The sequence below is a fragment of the Balaenoptera ricei genome, chromosome 16 (genome assembly GCF_028023285.1).
Source record: "Balaenoptera ricei isolate mBalRic1 chromosome 16, mBalRic1.hap2, whole genome shotgun sequence".
Taxonomy (NCBI): domain Eukaryota; kingdom Metazoa; phylum Chordata; class Mammalia; order Artiodactyla; family Balaenopteridae; genus Balaenoptera; species Balaenoptera ricei.
This window is the reverse complement of record NC_082654.1, coordinates 25,344,391-25,365,061: the sequence shown is the minus strand read 5'-3', so window position 1 is coordinate 25,365,061 and position 20,671 is coordinate 25,344,391. Positions and strand designations below refer to the sequence as shown.

The following is a 20,671-nucleotide window of genomic DNA, read 5'->3' as shown; positions in this document are numbered from 1 at the left end:
GCTCTGGGTCCCGGGGAGTCTGAGGAAAGGCCTTTGCTGGGGGGAGCGCGGAGAAGGGACTGACGGGAGCCAGGAGAACGGGAGGGGCATTCTCAGGCGTCCTTCACAAACACACAAAAACAAGGAAGCAGGAAGGGAAGGCGATGCAAGGAGAGAGGAGGGAGGGGAAGCCGTGAATAAAAGCGCGCCCCGGGCTTCCCTGGTGGCGCAGTGGTTGAGAATCTGCCTGCCAATGCAGGGGACACGGGTTCGAGCCCTGGTCTGGGAAAATCCCACATGCCGCGGAGCAACTAAGCCCGTGCGCCACAACTACTGAGCCTGCGCGTCTGGAGCCTGTGCTCCGCAACAAGAGAGGCCGCGATAGTGAGAGGCCCGCGCACCGCGATGAAGAGTGGCGCCCGCTTGCCGCAACTAGAGAAAGCCCTCGCACAGAAACGAAGACCCAACACAGCCAAAAATAAATAAATAAATAAATAAATTTAAAAATAGAGCAATAAAGTCATCAATTAAAAAAAAAAAAAAAAAAGGCGCGCCCCTCCAGTGATCGGTTACTGTTTTAAGCTCATTCCGGAAAGCGCCCGGCTGCTGCTAAAGCTTGCGGCCGCGCGCGCATAGTCCCCCAGCTCTCGGGCGCTGGGCGGAGCAGAGCAGCGCGCCTCTGTCAACCTGGCCAATCACGCTTTTCGGCCCCTCCCGCGCGGCCTCGCCCCGCCCCCTCGCGGAGGCTCACGGCCGCGCGCGCGCAGTCCCGCCTCTCCGGGCGCAGGGCTAAGTGGAGCTGCGCGCGTCAGTCAAACTGGCCAATCGCGCGTCTCTTCCGCCTCCCGCGCGGCCCCGCCTCTGAGACTCCCGGTTGCCGGCAGCAGCTGGGTTAGTTCTCTGCGCTCTCCGGGGATGGCGGAGGGAGGTAGCGTGCTGGGCGTGGAGTGGGCGTCTGAGAACTGGACTTCTTCGGGGATTGGGTGGGGAGTCGAGTAGCGCTCCCTTTCCGCGGTCAGGGAACCTCTCAGCTCCACCTCAGGCCTGGGGTCTCTCGAGGGCTCGCGTGTGCTTGCTGTAGTGGCGGGAGGGGAGGGAGGACTCCCTGTGGTATTTTTCCCGGTAAAGTTGATGGCCTTTGTTTGAGAAGCAAACTTCGGTCTCTCCTTTTCAGGGTCTCTTCGCTGCTTAATCGAAAACGATGCAGACAGGAGTAAGTTTATCTGTGCTTGGGCTCCTTATTCCTCAGGCCTGGAGTGTCATTAGTTTTAGGCACACAGCCTTTAGGATTTAGGGTAGCGTGACAGGTCTGATTATGTTTTTTTGAGTCAGGATTTCAGTTACATTTCTTTTCATCGTGAAGCTGGCGTAATGAAATTAAAGAATTCCTGACTATCCAAAGTTGTTATCCAACCCCCCCCCCCCAATATGGCAGATTTTGAGGATTTTATCAGATTTTATCCATCAATAAAAACAAATGTGGAGTTGTTCATATGAGATGCTAGCTAGTTAACTTGTCATGAAAAAAACTAGTAGTCACCATAATGACCAACACAATCCGATTTAGGAAAGTAAATGAAAAACTGCAAAAAAAAAAAAAAAGCAAGAATGAATCACAACTAAGTGAAAGAAGGAAGCTGGCTGGCTTACTTGATGATGTTATGTAAAACAATAAAAAATTCTTTTATAAAAATTGAGGAATATATAGAGGTGTGGGTTAATTTGATTTCCGTTTTGTGATTATTTTTTGTTTTTTAGAAGTAAAGCAAGATTTCAAGATGGAAAGTCCATCAGACTCAGCTGTGGCGTTACCTAGCACTCCACAGGCTGGGGCCAATACACCATCTCCCCGTACAAGCAGTTCAGGAAAACAAGTATGAAAATCTTAGTTCTTTCAGTGGATCTATTCTGTATTTCTAAGTATTGTGGCAATGGTGGTTTCAAGTCTACTGAACATTGTCAGTTAACGTAATGTGTAAATTAGTAAGTAAAAATTTTCTTAACATAATTTTAGGTCTTTCCCCTTAGATAATGTATTGGACCTTCCCGTCAAATTTTCATCTTGACCCAATTATTTCCATTTAGTTTCAGTTCAAGTTATTACAGCATTCCAAACAGGAAGTTTGAATCTGACATCATGAAGGTCTTTGGGGGAAAGATCTAGGTCGTTTCCTTAATTTGTAACTCTGAAGCACCTAACCATGTCAGGCTTGGGACAATTGCTGAACAAATGTTTGTGATTACTGAGATAAGTGTTTCAGCACCGTTTTAGAAGGGTGCCGGCTCTGCTAATATAAAAAGGGATTAAAACTTAGTGGAGCTTACAGGAATTAAAGATATTTTGTGATGGTTACTTTAGATATATGGAGACAGAAAGTCATAAAGTGGTGTCTGCCATAGAAACGTAAGGTCTTGATTTCTAGTAGATTTATTCATATCAAGAATATTTTTCTTAACATGATTAACGTTTGATGCCTTTTTCAGCCTATGAGTGCAACCCTTAGGGAACGATTAAGGAAAACTAGATTTTCATTCAATTCCTGTTACGGTGTGGTAAAACGACTTAAAGTAGAGAGTGAAGAAAATGATCAGACCTTTTCAGAGAAACCAGCACCGTCAACAGAAGAAAACTGTTTGGAATTTCAAGAAAATTTTAAACACACAGACAGTGAATTTGAAGAAAGTATATATTTGAAAAATACCTTCAAGAATATCAATGCATGTGCATCTAAATCACTTGATTCTGAGTCATGCAGTGATCTCCGGAATGACTTTATGAATGAGAATCTTCCCAAACATGGATTAAACAAAGAAAAAGCAAAATTGGTGAAGCAGATTCAGGAGAAAGAAGACCTTCTTCGGAGGCTAAAACTAGTCAAAATGTATAGATCAAAGGTGAGAAGAATTTCAGAACCATTGCCTAATTTTTTTTATTTTTAGATAAATGGTAGGAAAGTATTTCAAAAAGAAAAGTTTATTTTAGCATAATAAGAAATAAGCCAAGTATCCAGAAACCAAAAACTTTAACTCAAATATGTCATAGATTTAGAGTAGAGCAGTAGAGGCCTCTAAACACCAGGTGTAACTTTTAAAAGTCCCAGCCCTTATTTAATATGCAGTTGAAGCTTTCTCTCTAGTTTCCAGCCCACAGCAGTATTAGACGCTTCAAATGTTAGCTGCAAGTGGCAATGAGAACAGAAGCAACAGCGACAGTGAATGAGAAAAAAAGCTAAAAATGGGCCACAGAGTACAATGAGAAGTATTTTTAGTAATGATCTTTTGTTATTCAATTATTTGTAACAAATTATTAAAATGTTCCGAGCATTTTCTTTAAGAAAACAACAAATATATATTAGGTTTTAGATTTCAACCCAGATAAGGTTGAAGCAAATAGAATTTGGGCACTTGGAAGAAGATGACCCTTACTTACCTGGATCATTCATGTATATTGCAATTGCTCCTTCTTCTGCAGCAATGTGTAATAAATGATGGAATACTGTATCTTATTTGCTCTCTTGAATTTTTAGGACTTCTCTAAATATAACTACTTGAGTTTCATGAGATAGTGACATGGAAAAATATTAATTTGAATATCATTTTTTAAAGTACAGCTGTGGTAGAAAAAGTAGATTTTTTTTTTTTAACCCATATTGTTGCTTCTTTACATAGTTTTGCCCTATTTAATGATTCGATTTTTCCCTGAGGGTAAGGATAGCCCAGAGCTTCTACCAAACAAAACAGCCATAGAACTCAATTTGAGTGATAGTTACTTAAAACCATCCTACTTTTTTCCTGGGTAGAAGTCCCATTCATGTCCAAATGTGTTACCCTTTAAACCTACTACTCATCGACTGATTTGACAACTTTCATTAAGTAAGTTAGGATGACTATCTAGTTATTGACATACATTTGTGTCTTTTTTTTTTTTTTTCTGTTTCAGAATGACCTGTCTCAGTTACAGATGTTAATAAAGAAGTGGAGAAGCTGTAGCCAGCTGTTGCTTTATGAGCTGCAGTCAGCTATGTCTGAGAACAAGAAACTAAGCCTTACTCAGCTGATAGACCACTATGGGTTAGATGATAAATTGCTACACTATAACAGAAATGAAGAAGAATTTATAGGTGTTTAATTTATAATTTTTTTCTCCAGAATGTCTTTGTGGATGACAATGTAATTAAAAGATATTTATACATTTTACAGGGAAGATGTAAACCATTAGGGCTTAGAGAAAGGTATCCTGGTGAACCTGGATCAATTTAGGGCCTCTGTTATATAAGTATAAACTAGGTTCTAAAATGAAAATTTAGTGTTTTGAATAAATTTGCCAAAGAAAACTTGACAGTTAAAGAAAGGTGAAAACAATTTTAAAAATTAAGTCATGATTAAAAAAATAATTTGGACAACTGTGGAAGTGAGTTTTAATACATTGTTTTATTTATTGTGGTAAAAGTTTTATTTTAAATGTTAAGAAACAGTCCATCTAGTGAATGTCTAAACCTAAACTTGTCTGAAAATGCCTGCCTCTCCTAAGTTTATGCTTCTCCTTTGTTTCCACCCATTTACCACATATTTCCATCTGGATGGTCTAGCAGGTAATTAAACTTGTATGTTCAAAATTACATTAGTTCCTGTCTCTTCAAATTTGTTACGTGTATTCCTCATCTCAGTTAGTGAAGTGATCATCTGTTTCCCATAAAACCACATGTCCTCATCGCCCACTTCAGGGCATCACAGCATACAGGGCCTTTTACATTCATCTACCTTTCTAGTTTTATCTGTGAAATAGGTAAAAGCTAGCGTATCTACTCCATTAACAGTGACTCCTCAGCCAGAAACCCACCTTCACTGGGTTGGGGTTCTGGCTGCCACGTTGTACGTTATCTGTCATCCTGGCCATAGACGGACGTATGACCCAAGCATCCCAGTCCTTGAGAATTCGAAATTGAGCTCAAGAAAAGAAAGCCCCTCTCTTTTTGTAGCTGGAGCTGTTGTATGTGAACTTGAAAGCAGAAAAGCTGGTGTGCTTAAGTGTGCCCTTACAGAGAAAGGCAGAGATGACAGAGAGAACTTTTTGGGTCAGTGGCTTCTTGGTTCTGGTTTCCAGTCTCTTGGGTCCTTTTAAGGGCTGAGACAGCTTTACTTAGTTGTGTTTTTTTTTTCCCCCAATCTTAAAAAAAAAGTACTTCCCTACTACTTGGTAAACAGCCACTACCCTAAGCTTCCCCCCTCCACGCCCAACTGCTCCTTACTTTCAGCCCATTCCTTCCCCGTGATCCAACAGACTATTAATGTTGGCATATCAAGACCCTGACCTTGCATGCATTCTAATTGTTAATGCCCGTGCCAGTAACCTACCCCTCACCCCGGCCCTAATTCTTGCCTTCTAGACACTGCCATTGTCATTGGCTTCTGTGAACACAAGAGGACTGGCCCAGCCCTCACATGGGCCTTCCCTGGCTCTGGGATTCCCAGATGGGCATCCCTGGGAAGCTGTGCTGACCAGCCTCCATTGCTTCTTGCTGCTCAGCCAGAGGTCCTAAATGTGGCAGGAGAAGTGGTTTCCCTGGTGATGGTGCCAGCATTTGACTGCAGCTGCCCACTGCTGACTAGCACATCCCCTGGAGTCACCCTTACATGTCCATTTGGGGGAACTACAGCATCAGTGGGACTCTGGTTTTGGGAGAGTTGGGGAGCAGTTGGTGGTATAGCAATGGGGATTTCTAAGGCATTGGCTAGGTGCTGAGGGCTCCAACAGCTCAGTGGGCACTTCTACAAGAGGAGGTGGGTCATGGAGTATGGATGGGGCTTATGGGAGAGTTTGGGGCCTAGGGATGCCCATGAAGCAGTCCCCTTTTTAATAATTTCTATTGAATTTCACCTCCATTTAATAGGATATATTTATTAAGAACTACTGAATAAGAATTATTTTTATTCATTAAAATGAAAGCTAACACTTAGCACTTGCTTTGTGCCAGTTTTAAAAGTATGTTAACTCATTTGAGTTTTACAATTATCAACATCCCAATTTTAAAGATGAGGAAATTTTAAGATTAAGTAGTTATTTAGTGACAGTCAGAATTTGAACCCAAGCAACCCAGCAACAGAGCTCATAACCATGTTATGTTTGACCCAATTAATTATATATATTACTACTTGATAATATAGATAATATTTTAAAGGACTATAAAAATACAAATATAATTGCTCTTAGTTCAGCAGAAGCTGAGAGGAATCAGTACCATGAACATATCAAGAGAGAGGACTGCGTTCCATGACCCATGTGCCCTTCCAAAGCACCTGCCAATACCCCCAAAGCAGAAGATGCCTCTTGTTGAAAGTGCTGCTACTAGAATACAGCTTGGGGGCAAGAGGCTCTTGCTAACCTCCACTCTATTTATGCCTCAAAGCTGAGGCATTCAAGCAAGGAGCATTGCCAGAATCACTCAGGGTAGACACTAAGAAACAGAAACGACACAGGCTGTTAAGACCCGGGAATCCACAGAGCACTGTCCAGTGAAATTTGTGGCCTTGCCTTAGTAGCAAATGGAGGCTCCAGCAGCTAATTTAGGTGACATGGAAATATTACCAATAGGCACTACCCTGCTTAATCAGCCAAATCGACTACTTCAGGAATCATTCTAGGTCTAAGGGGGGGAGTTGTCAAAATGATGTTGGTTCTATTTTCCTTACCATTCTCACCACTGATCACTATACAGGTGATCAATTATGGTACTATCCTGGCAATTTCTAAATAGAAGGTTTTAAAACTTCTAATTTTTTTTTTCTAAACAGAATGTTTTATAATTGCTCTCTTGCTTTACCTACACCAGTGTACATTGGATATGGTGTTACGAATTAAACTTAATATTTAATTCACAAATTGCAGAACATTGAGACATTGACACCCTTTGGAGATTGTGGTTAATGATCCCAATGGTATTACCTTGAAATGCACCAGTCCATAGGCTATGGAAAGGCAAAGCAATTTTCTGAACAGTTAATCTTCTCATTACTTATTTATCATCATCTACATGAATAAAGTGATAAACTATTTCATGGAAATGTAAGAATTCTGATCACCAAATTCTTTTGTGTGTGTCTGTGTTTCTCCACACCAAGCAATTCTCAAAACACCATCTGGATGTCCTACAATTCAACTCAATTCTGACACATCTATCTGGAGATAGCATCAGATTCTACGAGTTAAGGGCTCAGTCCCACAAGACCACCCTCCACTTCAGATGCCATTTGAAAACACAGATTGTTACCTGTGCTTCTGACCGGCTGGCAATAAATCAGAGGTTCCCAAGATTCCCTCCTTCCTTGGGTTCAGTTAATTTGCTAGAGTGGCTCACAGAACTCAGAGAAACATTTTATTTATCAGATTACCATTTTATTATAAAAGGATCTAACTCAGGAACCTCGGGATGGAAGAGATGCATAAGGCAAGTTATGGTGAAAAGCTCAGAGCTTGCTTGCTCTCTCTGGGCACACTCTCCAAACCTTGTCCTTCTGGGCTTTTATGGAGACCTCATTACATAGGCACGATTGATTAAATCATTGGTCATTGGTGATCAATTCAACTTCCAGCCCCTTTACCCTTCCTAGAGGTGGGGGTGGGGGGGTGGGTGTGGGTAAGGGTGGGGGGTGGATGGGAGGTTGGGACACAGGGTTGGTTCTCCTGGCAAACAGCCCCCATCCTTAGGTGCAATCCCAAAGTCACCTCATTAACATAACAAGACACCTGTACCTCTCTCATCACTCAGGAAATTCCAAGGGTTTTAGGATCTCTGTGCCAGGAATGGTGTTGAAGACCAAATATATATATTTCTTATTATAAATCACAATATCACAAAATGAGAAAATGCTTTTTTCTGTTTACTAAACTCAATCGTGTGGGGCACAAAATTAAGTTCTGTTGCAATAAATATGAAGTATAGAAGATTATGTCATGTTTATGTAGAACATTTATGTAGAAGAAAATATGTTGTAATTTACAAATGATTTAGGGCTTGGTAAAAGTAAACAATTCACCTTGTTCCCATTGGTAGGACAGGGAATAATCTTAAACATTCTATTAATTTTTTTTCTGATGATAGAGAAATGCTTACTGAAGAAAATGGGAAATATAGAAAAGTATAAAAGATAAAAATCATTCATAATCTCATAACATTCCTGGTAATTTTATAAAATTAGAAATACCAGTAGTGGCTAAAAATAATATTTTGTCTTTAAGACTTTCTATACTACTACTGTGAAAATAATTTTTGATCAAATTAAGACTTAATAAAATAGATCTTGAATATATTCTGAGTTAAAATCTTGTTCATTCTTGAATAAAAGTCATTCATGTTATTTTAGACATTTATTCATGCAGGACAAACATTTTTACAACGACTAAGGCTAAAATCAAACAATTTGCTATTAAAAATATGCCACTAAAAGGAGACTCTACTTAAATTTCCTTATATAAGAGAAACAGAAATCATTTTAACCAAATGAAATTATTTTTAAAATGACTGATTTGGTCTTATGTTTCCCACCAGCATTTTTACATTTGAACGAGAGCAGGAAATGTTTTCATCCTTAATCTTTCAACTTCAGCCTGTAGTATTGAAATCTGCTCAGCTTGTTCTTTTGAAATTTTTGTTAATTTTTGGTGTTGCATCATGTTTTCATATCGTTCTTTGGCAATCTTTTCACAAGTCAGTGTAGACCCTATCCCAGGAATGAAGAAGAAGGAATTATTTGGATTATTATCTATACTTTTAAATACAGAAACAGCACTCAGAATCAATTAAACATATGGAACAAATACTGGTAGCTTTATAACCACTGTACAGATTTTAGGAATTATGATCACTTTTAAAGAAACTGACAGTTGATTGAAGAAAAAAATCTTACCCACTGCATTACAGATGTCTTTTCTCTCTGAGACAGCCACCAGTTCTTCTCGTAAATTGCAGCTTAGGTTATAATTTGCTACATCTTTTTGATTGCTGCACCTTCTCAGTTTTTTAAGCAGCTTTTTGCAGTTTTCCACATTCTTTTTGTGGGTCTGAAATTTTTGTTCCCATGACACCCCACAGAAATAATTTTGAAAAAAATATATTTTATAAAGACATTATTCTTAAAATTTAAATACATTGTCATCATTAAGACATATTACCATCATATCCCTAGTACCTAGCATAATGCCTGCACATAGTAGGTACTTAAATTATTTGTTGAAAGATAGAATGGTATGTTAATACACATTTTAGAAAAAAATTTGTATGTTCTTAGAAATGAGAGAAGATTTTAAAAACACATAGCCTTGAGATTACTTTGTTCCATATATGTTCAACACTCAAAACTGAGCACTGTTAGGCAATTAGGGTAAAACAAAGCCTTTACAATGCAAAGGAAAGACTATCAGCACTTCTACTACATAAATCATAACCTAATGTGAAACAGGAAATTTACCTACACTCTGATATCTCCCAAGGGGTTAATTCAAATGTTAAAAGAAGTGCTTCACAACCTAAATGACTGACAGATGAATGGATGAAGAAGATGGGGTACATACATACAATGGAATATTACTCAGCCATTAAAAAGAATGAAATAATGCCATTTGCAGCAACATGGATGGACCTGGAGATTATCATACTAAGTGAAGTAAGTCAGACAGAGAAAGATAAATATAATATGATATCGCTTATAGGCGGAATCTTAAAAAAATGATACAAATGAACTTATTTACAAAACAGAAACAGACTCACAGACTTAGAGAACAAACTTATGGTTACTGGGGGAAGGGAGAGAGGGATAGATTGGGAGGTTGGGATTGACATATACACACTGCTATATTTAAGATAGATAAGCAACAAGGACCTACTGTATAGCACAGGGAACTCTGCTCAGTATTCTGCAATAACCTAAATGGGAAAAGAACTTGAAAAAGAATAGATACATGTATGTGTATAACTGAATCACTTTGCTGTACACCTGAAACTAACACAACACTGTTCATCAACTATACTCCAATATAAAATAAAAATTAAAAAAAAAAGAAGTGCTTCAGGCTACCACATTGGTTACAGTTGCAAAGACACTATTTAGAGACCTCTAATTACATCCTGAATATCAGTATAAAAGACCAAGATTTTGGTAGGTTCTATTGAATTCATGATTTGCAAACTATTACTTTGTTCAAATCATTCACAACTACTGGAATTATAATGATTAGTATCCTTGAGACCTACCTTATCTAAAACAGCAATGGTTTGCTCCATTATTCCAATCTGAATGGCAATCAGAGTCTCATAGTTTGGTTCATTTAGGTACTTTAAGAGGAAAAAAAAAACCCACAATGTATGTAAGGATATTTTTCTCTATTTCTTTCAGTAGATAATTTTATAAAGATTATCTTAGTTTTGAAAGTTACTGTTTCTCATAAAAATTATCTATCCAAGTTAGGATTGATTTGACTTTAGTGTCATGCTATTTACTTATACTTGGCTATTGATACATTCATCTATATACTAATAGTTACAAATGCCTAGAGTTTATTTTCTCATTCATTCATTCACTTATTCAACTCACCAAATATTTATTGTGTCTCATTTGAGAGTGTCTCATTAAGTCTCATATTAACAATGTCCCAGTTAAAGATACTGAGGGAGATAACAAAGATAGATAACATGACAGAGCCTTCAAGAAAAAGAGAACATGTAGTATGATTAGTTGCCAGAATGTATGTAAGGTGACATGCAAATTAAAAGGTGGTTTGAGTTGGGCTATTGTTTCTCTGAACTGGGGAAATCAAAAGGCTTTATGGATGAGGTGGTATTTAAACCAGACCTTGAAAAATAGATAGATTAGGGATGTGAAAAAAAAATGCGGAAAAATATTGCAGGTAGAAGAGCCAGTACAAGCAAAGGCACAGAGGTAGAATCCTAGAAAATAAAATCAGTTTGGTTTGAGAACACTGATGCGTAAGAGGAACAGTGGGAATGAATTTCAAAAGATAGTTTGAAGGACACCGAACGCCACTTAAGGATTTGAGAATTCATGTGCCAGGTAAGAAGAGGAACTTTAAAATATTTGAGCAGAGTAGTAATGTTATTAGACCTGAAGAGGAATGTGACAGCAGTATACAGTATAATTAGAAAGAGAAAAACGCAAGGTCAAGAGACTAGTTAGGAGATTATTATAAAATACTCTAAACCATTGAAAAGGAAGGACTGAAGCAAGGTAAAGGCAGTGGGCATAGAGAATGAGGGAGTAAATGGATAAACTAGTCAAGACTTGGAAGACAAGGGAAAGAGAGGAATCAAAGAGGACAACAACTTTAACCCTGAGTGAATGGCTGAAAGAACAGAAATAAGCAAAATAAGAAGAGGAGCTGTTGGGAGGTGGGAAATACAGAAATAGAGCTTGAGAAAGGTCAGGTTCAGAGAGCTTAGATTGGAATTCGAATTTAATTGGAATCCAGAAAGCTTGGATGAGTCTTTTAGCAGTGATCATGAAAGTCAGAAAAAGAGAAATCATCAAAGGAGAGGGCATGGAAAGAAACACAGAGCTAAGGGCAGAATCTTAAAAATAGCTATACTTAAGAGAAACAAAAGAGAAATGGGGAAAAGAGGCAGAGTGGTCTGACATGTCGGAAGAAATACAGGAGAAAACAGGGATGATTAAAGCCAAAACAATGGGCAATTAAGAATGGAGATGGATGGACTTCCCTGGCGGTCCAGTGGTTAACACTCCGTGCTTCCACTGCAGGTTCGATCCCTGGTCAGGGAACTAAGATCTCACATGCCACGCGGCCAAAAAAAAAAAAGAAGATGGACAAATGCTACAGGGATGGTTATGACTGGGAAAGGGACCACTAGATTTGACAATTAGGAAATTCTTGGTGAACTGCAAGACAGAACTATACTACTGAATGGGTCACAAAGAACCAGAGGCAGCAAATGTAAACTACCAGAAGAAACAGACAGAATTCATAGTCACATTATGAACTACTTCTGGCATAGAACATGCTTGATGTCACAGAGGCTTCTTATTAAATACTGGTTGATTGAATGAATAAATTAATGAATGAAATTAAAATTATATCGTGGGGGGCAGGGAGAACTTACCTTTTGACGATCTCTTGAAAAAAACAGCATCTGAATATCCCAAGCCTTCTGATTTAGATCTTCCATTTCCATCTCCATTTTCTTATGTTCCCACTCGATCTGAAATATTCCTTTGTGGATTTCTTTACTTTCCATCATGCTAGCAACTTTCTTTTGTCCTTGAGTCTTAAAGAAAAAGTACATTCCGATATTCATGTAATATGATTCTGCATACAGAATACAGAATATTTGAAGCTGAATGCTTTTCTTAGAAAACACTTGGAGTGCAGAGATAATTCTATCCTCTTTTTTAAAATGTAGCAGATATTAAAAAATTACTTCATGGGCACAATCTGATCACTATAAAGCATGATAGTTACTAAACAGAAGGGATTATAAGATACATTTGAATGGCATAGCCAATTTACTTTATGTCAGTGATTAGGCAGGAACTCCTCTTGCCATCACCAATCTACCAATCTGTATGCATTTATACCCCTAGTCTGCCCTGCTTCTTGACACTATAGATAAAGGATTGTAATTTAATGCAGCTAGGCACAGCAGTATCTTTTTGGAAGCTAGTGGAAAAGCAAAAATATTCAATGGGTTAAATATGATATTTAAACACCTAGATGTTTTGTACTTCATTTCAAATTGCATACATGAAGTTCAGGAATATTTTCATGGAGTTGTTTTCCCAGATTGCTAACAGTGAAACTACTATGTCTCTAAAATAAATTTGTATGTGAGTTCCATCAGTTAATGTTTTATATTTTTCCTCCCTTCTCCTTCAAGAACTTAGCTTTTTCAAGTTCATGCCACTAGACTATACCAACTGCTACTCTTTTTAAAAATTATTTTCATCTTTTGGTCACTGCTTGGACTCAGTTCCTTGAATTTCCCACTTTCAATGATCTTTTCTCTATCTTGCTCAGCCACCCAGCTCCCATGATCATACCCTTGATCTTGTCATCACCAGCTCCAAAATCTTAAGGTCAAGTATTTCTCTGGAGCAGTATTTCCCAAATGTGGGAAATATTGCCCCATCAGGGGACATTCAACTATGTTTGAGGATATTTTTGGCTGATGTAACTGTTGGGGGGCATTGCTACTGGCATCCAGTGGGTAGAGGCCAGGGAGGCTGCTAAACTTCACACAATACACAGGACATCTCTCCCTAACAAATAATCATCCAGCTCAAAATGTCAGTAGTGCTGAGGTTGAGAAACACTTCTGTCGAACTACCACATCTCCCCTCTCCTTTCCTTTCAGTCAACTTTGTCATAAGATTTATTTATAGTCCCGGTCTCAACTTCCTCACTTCATATTGTTTCTTCAGCCATCACCAATTGAGCTCCTGCCCCAACCCTCCACTGAGACTGCTCTTGTCAAGTAATTGACATAGTGCATGGTTCTCTCCTCCTTGGAACTGTTTCTCTCATGGTTTCTAGGTTTCCTTCTATCTCACTGGCAGCTCCTTCTCAGTCTCCTCACTTAACTCCTTCTCTGCTAGATCTTTCAGAGTTGGACTTCGGGTGTTGGCCCAAATGCCCTCCTCCTATCTACCCACTTCCTACGTGGTCTCAAGCAATCTCGTGGCATAAATTATCTCTATGCAGATATCTATATGTAATAATCCATATGTAGTTAAATATATGTGATCTACATATAGAACACTCCTAAATATATATCTCAACCCTGAATTCTGACTATTAGATATTTCCACTGGGGTGTTCTATAGGTATCTCAAATTTAACAAAAGCCAACATTCTTCATCCTATGTCCCCAGCCAAGGCTACATCTCCCTAGTCTTTCTCATGTCAGTGAATGACACCATCACCTTCTCAGTTGCTCCAAAGCCAAAATATTAAGAATTATTCTTGATCCCTCTCTTTACCTGACCCTTCACATTCAGTCCATCAACAAATCTGATGATTGTTGCTTCTACTCTAACAACAAAAATGGAAGGAGAATTTAAAACTTCCTGAGATAAACAAAAACTGAGGGAGCCCATCGTTACTAGACTGCTCTACAAGAATTGCTAAAGGGAGTCCTTCAAGCTGAAATAAAAAGCAAGTAGATAGTAACTCAAAGCCAGAAGAACTAAATTAAAAAAAAAAAAAACTAAATAAAAAATGTAACTACATAGGTAAATATAAAAGCCAGTATTCTTGTATTTTGGTTTGTAAGTACTCTACTTTTCCTGTGTAGTTTAAAAGAAAAATGCATAAAATAATGATTAAAAATCTATGTTAATGGACACATAGTATATAAAGATGTAATTCATGATAATAATAACATACTGGCGGAGAAACAGAGCTCCATGGAAGCAGAGATTTGCATACTACTGAAACTAAGTTGGTGTTAATTTGAACTAGTCTGTTAAAAAATTAAGATGTCAATTATAATTTCCAGGGGTAACCACTAAGAAAGCATATGGAAAAGGAAATGTATAGGGAAAAGGAAAAGAGAAGGGGATCAGAATGGTTCTCTGCAAAAAAACCCAATTATATACTAAAGAAAGCAATAGGGAGGGACTGAACAACCAAAAAATATGATATGTAGAAAACAAATACCAAAATGGCAGCAGTAAGTTCTTCTTTACCAGTAATTATGTTCAATGTAAATGCATTAAAGCCTACAATTAAAAGGCAAAGATAGACACAATGGATTTAAAAAAGATCCAGTAATATTCTGTCTAGAAGAGACTCACTTTAGATCCAATGACACAAGTAGCTTAAAGGTGAAAGGATGGAAAGATATCTTCCATGCAAACTGTAACCAAAAAACAGCTGGAATAGTTACACTAACATCAGACAAAATAAACTTTAACACAAAAATTGTCTTTTATATGCTGATAGAAGGCCAATCCTTCAAGAAGATATAACAATTATAAACATATATGCACCTAAAAACAGCTTCAAAATATATGAAGCAAAAATTGACAGAATTGACGGAGAAATAGACATTTTAATAACAATAATTGGAGACTTCAATATCTTACTTTCACTAATGGATAGAACAAGTACATAGATCAATATAGAAATAGAGGATTTGAACACTATAAATTAATTAGACATAAGAGACATATACAGAATTCATCACTCAATAACAGCAGAATACACATTATTTGCAAGTGCAAATGGAACATTCTCAAATACAGATCACATGTTAGGCCATAAAATGAATCCTAATACATTTTAAAAGATGGAAATCATACAAAGTATCTGCTCTGACCACAAGGGAATGAAACTAGAAATCAATAACAGAAAGAAAACTCGAATATTTACAAATATGTGGAAATTCAACCCCACATTATTAAATAATCAGTGAGGTCAAAAAAGAAATAACAAGGGATATTAGAAAACACTTTGAAATGAATGTAAGTGAAAACGTAACATACCAGAATTTATACAAATCCTTCTCAAACACTTAACAAAAAATTGAAAAGGAGGGAATATTTCCAAACGTTTTATGAGGCCAACATTACCCTGTTTGATTATCAAAGCCAGACAAAGACACCACAAGAAGAGAAAATTACAGGTCAATATCCTTGATGAACATAGATGCCAAAATCATGAACAAAATATTAGCAAACCAAAGTCAACAGTACATTAAAAGGATCTCACACACACACACACACACACACACACACACACTCCTAGACATATGTTCAAACTGCTGAAAACCAAAGATAAAGAGAAAAATCTCAAGGATTAAAAAAATATAGTAGGCATCTTGTCAGAAGTTCCGTAAGCCAGAAGAAGAGGAACACCTTTAAAGTGAAAAGAATGAGAGGGAGAAAGAAAGAATCTGTCAATCCAGGGAACCCAGCAAAATATCTTTCAATAATAGAGGTGAATCAATTTCAGACAAGGAAAAACAGAGAGAATTTATTACCAACAGACTTGCAATTCAGTTGTTAAAAGAAGTTTTTTAAGCAGAAGGTATATATAATACAAGACAGAAACTTCAATCTATACAAAGAAAGATCTCTTGAAATAGTGAAATTGAAGGGGAACAGAAAATGCTTTTTTCTTATTTTCATCACTCTAAAAGATAACTATCTACAGGAACAATAATAACAATATATTGTGGGTTAAGAGCATTTATAAAAGTAATATGTATAGCAACATTAGCACATAATTCCCAAATAGCACAAAATCCTCAAATATTTGGAAATTAAATAACACACTTCTAAATAACCCATAGTAACTTCTAATAGGAAGTTACAAGGGAAATTAGATAATATTTTAAATGGAAAGAAAATAAAAATACAAAATATCAAAATTTGCAGAATGCAGCTAAAATAGTGCTTAGAAGGCAACTTACAACATTAAATGTTTATATCAGAAAACAAGCAAGGTCTGAAATCAATTCTCTAAGCTTATGAAACTTATCATTAGGTGAGGAGATTGACTCTAACAAAATAATAGCATGTATATTAGAACGAACACTTAACTCCGTGGTCCTGAACTTCTTTTACCTTAGAATTATCTGGCAAGCTTTTAAAAAATATCCATGCTTAGGGGTGGGGTCTGGACACATTTGTAAACTTGTTCAGGTGATTCTAATGTAGAGCCAGAGTTAGCAACCACTGGTTCAACTGAATGAAAATGATTTACCACAGAAATGGGAGAATATGAAAAATATTTGGTACAGCGGGTGATATGTTGGTTTTTTCTCCTTAAAGCATGATAATTACCCGAATCACAGAATTCAAGTCTTCAATTATGTTCTTGTTGATGAGGATTGCATCAGAATAATCCAGCAGTAACTGGAAATTCTCCAGTTCTACTTGCCCTTGTTTAAGGAGGATTTGGATTGTCAAATTCAACTGGAATTTCACTTTGTCTTCCTGTAATCTAAATTGAAAAAGACTTTAAAGTAAGTAGTTGTAATACATTTATATTCCAAATTTCATCTATCATCTGATATATAAATTCAATAAAATATATCTGATATAAAAATTGAATATAAAATTCAAAATTGATTTTCCTTAAGTTGAAGGAAAACATGCTGGAGATTAATGTGGAAAATATTTTCCCAATGACAAGCTTTCCTAGAGGTCTCTATGGTACCTCTTCTTACTGATGTGGAATTACACTTGGGCCGCTCAAAGAATGGTATGGACAGAAACACATTCATAAAGTTTTACTTCATGATTAAGAAAAGATTAATATGGTTTCGAATGTAAGTGGAAAAAATAGAGATGTTACCAAATAACAAATCTGTTAAAGTTCTGACTTTATGTATTGATCTCTGATATTATATTAACAATGTTTAATCTGTATGCTACTTATCAAATCTATTTTTAGGTAATTCATATTCCTACTCATCACCTAGATCTGAAAATGATGTTTAATGATGAATTTGGGAACATCAGAGAAGTATTTATCAATGTGGCTGTAAATATGGCCAAAAGTGAAGCAAGGACTTAAAACAGTATCCCAATTACTACGGAAAATACAACAAGCTCCCCTGAAGAAAAAATATTAGCTGCTTAGGCATCTACATGGAAATTTCTTGGATATCTGCTTAATTTTCCACACAGTTTGCTTGTGTGGCTTGAGCTTAAAAGTACTTACCAGCAGAAACATGTTCTTTGTATTTTCATGTGGAAGGAGATTAAAATAAAAGATTTTCCCCAAATTTGCCTATTTGATTAAGTCACAGGAATGTGAGGTATAGTATAGGGAATATAGTCAATAAAATTGTCATAACTTTGTGTGATGATACATGGTAACGACTTATCATGGAGATCATTGAGTAATGTATAGGAATATCAAATCACTATGTTGCGCATCTGAAACTAATTTTGTAAGTCAATTATGCTTCAAATTTTAAAAAAGGGAAAAAAAGAAATTGAAGAGTAAAAAAAACTTGACCATTTGCAGTAAGAACAGTGGAGCATGTAGGCAAATTTCATTCTGAAATAAGGTCTTATGTAACAAAATGCACTTTCTCAAAGAGAAGTTATAAAGCCATGAATATAGGTAAGCCAGTGCCAGCTGTAAACCAGTGAGTCAGCATTCTCTCCCCATGATAACACAGCCTAATTTAGCCCTAGATTTTGAATAAATGAACATGAATGAAAGGTTCAAATTACAGGATGAGCTCATGGAACACTTTTTCAATTTCATGTTGCACCTTCTCATCATCCTCAGTTCTCCTCTGGAGGAAAGCCACCATTTCTATTAAGCCAGCTGCTTTCTGCTTTACCTGAAGAAACCAAACCACCAACATCTCAGAACATACGGAGCTTTAGAAATAAAAGCAAACTAATTTTAAAGAACTTTAAAAAATATACGTCTTTTAACTTTGTTACAAAACCTTAACAAGTCCAACTTTCTAAGAAATAAACAAAAATTTAAATCCTGCTATTATGTAATATAAGAAACCCAAAACTTAACATGGTACATCCCATGAATAATTAGAAAAGTATCAAATTTGCTTCTCACTGAAAGACAATATGCAAGCAACTAGAATTTTTCTTATATCTTATCATCTTAGATAAAGTTTTACAATCATAGATACTTTAACAAGAATATGACAGCCTGACGCATGCGGCACAATTTAGGTCATCTGGCGGCAGGGCCAGGGGGCAAGGTGTGGTCAAGAAGCAGCAAGAGGAAGGAGTCTCTTCCCAATTAAACACACTCTCCAGTTGCTACCCTTTGTGACATTAACAAAATATTCTAGCAAAACTATAAAGCTGATTCTGGTGAAATATAATTCTAATCTATGCAAAAAGGGATGAGGACTACTCAGGACCAGAGCAGACAGGAGAAGTTGTATCTACAACAGTGTTGTCCAAGAGAAATGTCATGTGAGCCATCAATGCAAGCCACATATGTAATTTTAAATTTTGTAGGAGCCACATTATACAAGTGAAATGATACAGATGAAATTAATTTTATTATCTTATTTAATACAATATATCCAAAACATTATCATTTCAACCTGTAAGGAATATAAAAAATATTAAGACATTTTCCATTCTTTTTTTCATGCTAAGTCTTCTAAATCTGTGTGTATTTTCCAATCACAGCATGTCTCAATTAGGACTGTCCACATTTATTTCAAGTAAAAAATAACCCCGTGTGGCTAGTGGCCATCAATTTGGGCCTACAAGTACTTAGCCCTCAATAGGACTGAGGTTAATATTTTATTTCTTTATCAGTATTATTAATATTACTAACTATTACCCTAGTGGGAAAACCTAAATAACTAGCTTTTCTAGAAGCACTGACCACCATAAACTATATATTTGATACTAGTACACTAAATGAAATGAAATAAAATAATAAAATGTTATTATATACTTTCTGTTCATTTTCCACTTTTGCTCGTCTGGTCATGCAGAAATGTTCCCAGACGGAGGGGTCTAAGCCTTCTGGCATGTTATTAATACTGTCCAAGTCATCCATGGCTTTCATTAACTGGGCAAAGGCATCCTTATTCAATTTCCCAGATCCTGGTCGCTCTCCAAAAGGCACAAGACTGGTCGTATCTGAGTGCACTTTTTGTTTGTGAATCCTGGTGTAACCAATAAAAGCCCATCAACCTTTCACATTCTCACATACAAAAAAAATCACTGTTAAATTAATGTAACCCTTAGCAGAGGTCTGACACTGCATGACAGTTTCCTGTGGCTAATGGGTGGATTACCCTAAAGAGAAAAGCACCCACTTGGACCTTCTTCCATCCTCTCTGGATCCCCAGACATGACCTCGGCTGGACTATAGATGTCCCCAATTGCTGTCAGCACTGACAGCTTTACCTGCACTAGAAAATGTCTCCCTTCTGGGCATTTTAAGCAGGTAAGTAAATGCCTGAGGGAAGCGTGGATGTCCCCTGGTTCTGCCCCATACATCCTCTGCTGGTATCCTTGTTGCAGGTGAGTAGCCTGGAAAATGTTCAGATATATGTGCAACTGGAGAAGTGCCTCTTTTTATCTACATTAATGGATTAGTTTTGTTTCCCTGGCCTGCGGCTGGGAAGAGAAGGGTACAGAGATTTGTACCAGGCACTCATTCTCAAGTTGCTTTACAATTCGCCGTGAAGTTACTATTGTAACTTTTTCTTTTTCTAGATGAAGGAAGTGAGGCTCTGAGAGAAGTGACTGGCCGAGGCCACAGGTCTGATAGATGTGGAGTTAGGATTTAAAGCTAATTCTGTTGGACAATAGAGTTTATGCTTTTTCCACTGCTGCCTCCCAGTATATGGGAGGTCTCACTTCTTTCTTCACAGGCTTATGTAACTCACTCCTTTAAAAATAGGGAAACAAAGACATAAGGCTTGTTCTAGGCTGAATTCCTCAGGTTGCATGTAACCTGTCAAAGGTGAGGGAATGAGTTTGCATCTCAGACACAAATGAGCCTATATCTTTGTGACAAACTCCATGATTCCTATATTATGTCTGATTAAAAATTATGGAAATCTGAATTGATAAAAATTTGGAAATCTGTGAAATGTAATTCTAATGCTACTCTCGGTATAAAAATCAGATATTTTAGAACTCTTCTGATAATGGTTATTTTCAATCATTTATACTGGCATTTTTCAAACTTTGTCTTGAACACAAA

The 20,671-nt window shown here is 37.1% G+C and overlaps 2 protein-coding genes across 12 annotated transcripts in view; one reads left to right on the top strand and one right to left on the bottom strand.

The window, feature by feature from the left end:
- Positions 1-772: 772 nt before the first annotated feature.
- SFR1 (SWI5 dependent homologous recombination repair protein 1) lies at positions 773-4,568 on the top strand. 3 transcript variants are annotated; one of them, XM_059899676.1, is made up of 5 exons: positions 773-870; positions 1,154-1,192; positions 1,738-1,853; positions 2,464-2,874; positions 3,920-4,568. In XM_059899676.1, exons 3-5 carry the CDS (start codon positions 1,758-1,760, stop codon positions 4,106-4,108), a joined length of 696 nt encoding a protein of 231 aa, XP_059755659.1. In that variant the 5' UTR covers positions 773-870; positions 1,154-1,192; positions 1,738-1,757; the 3' UTR covers positions 4,109-4,568. The 3 variants fall into 3 exon arrangements, with proteins under 3 accessions (XP_059755659.1, XP_059755658.1, XP_059755657.1); XM_059899674.1 differs by having other exon boundaries at positions 865-907; XM_059899675.1 differs by lacking the exon at positions 1,154-1,192 and having other exon boundaries at positions 839-870.
- A 3,838-nt stretch (positions 4,569-8,406) lies between these two features.
- Positions 8,407-20,671, bottom strand: part of CFAP43 (cilia and flagella associated protein 43) — a 103,111-nt gene continuing 90,846 nt past the window's right edge. For 7 of the 9 annotated variants that reach the window (XM_059900165.1, XM_059900169.1, XM_059900166.1 and 4 more), the window contains 7 exons: positions 19,409-19,622; positions 18,193-18,305; positions 16,789-16,948; positions 12,105-12,269; positions 10,227-10,307; positions 8,884-9,037; positions 8,407-8,697 (listed from right to left, as the gene is read on the bottom strand). In XM_059900165.1, coding sequence (XP_059756148.1) covers positions 8,531-8,697; positions 8,884-9,037; positions 10,227-10,307; positions 12,105-12,269; positions 16,789-16,948; positions 18,193-18,305; positions 19,409-19,622 — 1,054 coding nt within the window. In that variant the 3' untranslated portion in view covers positions 8,407-8,530. Of the gene's footprint in view, positions 8,698-8,883; positions 9,038-10,226; positions 10,308-12,104; positions 12,270-16,788; positions 16,949-18,192; positions 18,306-19,408; positions 19,623-20,671 lie in introns of those variants that run through there. The other 2 variants (XM_059900172.1, XM_059900174.1) reach the window with 2 other exon arrangements.

Coding starts and splice junctions, on each gene's coding strand:
- SFR1 (XM_059899674.1), top strand. Junction 1,193..1,737: donor CGAAAACGATGCAGACAGGA/GTAAGTTTATCT, acceptor TTTGTTTTTTAG/AAGTAAAGCAAGATTTCAAG. Junction 1,854..2,463: donor CAAGCAGTTCAGGAAAACAA/GTATGAAAATCT, acceptor TGCCTTTTTCAG/CCTATGAGTGCAACCCTTAG.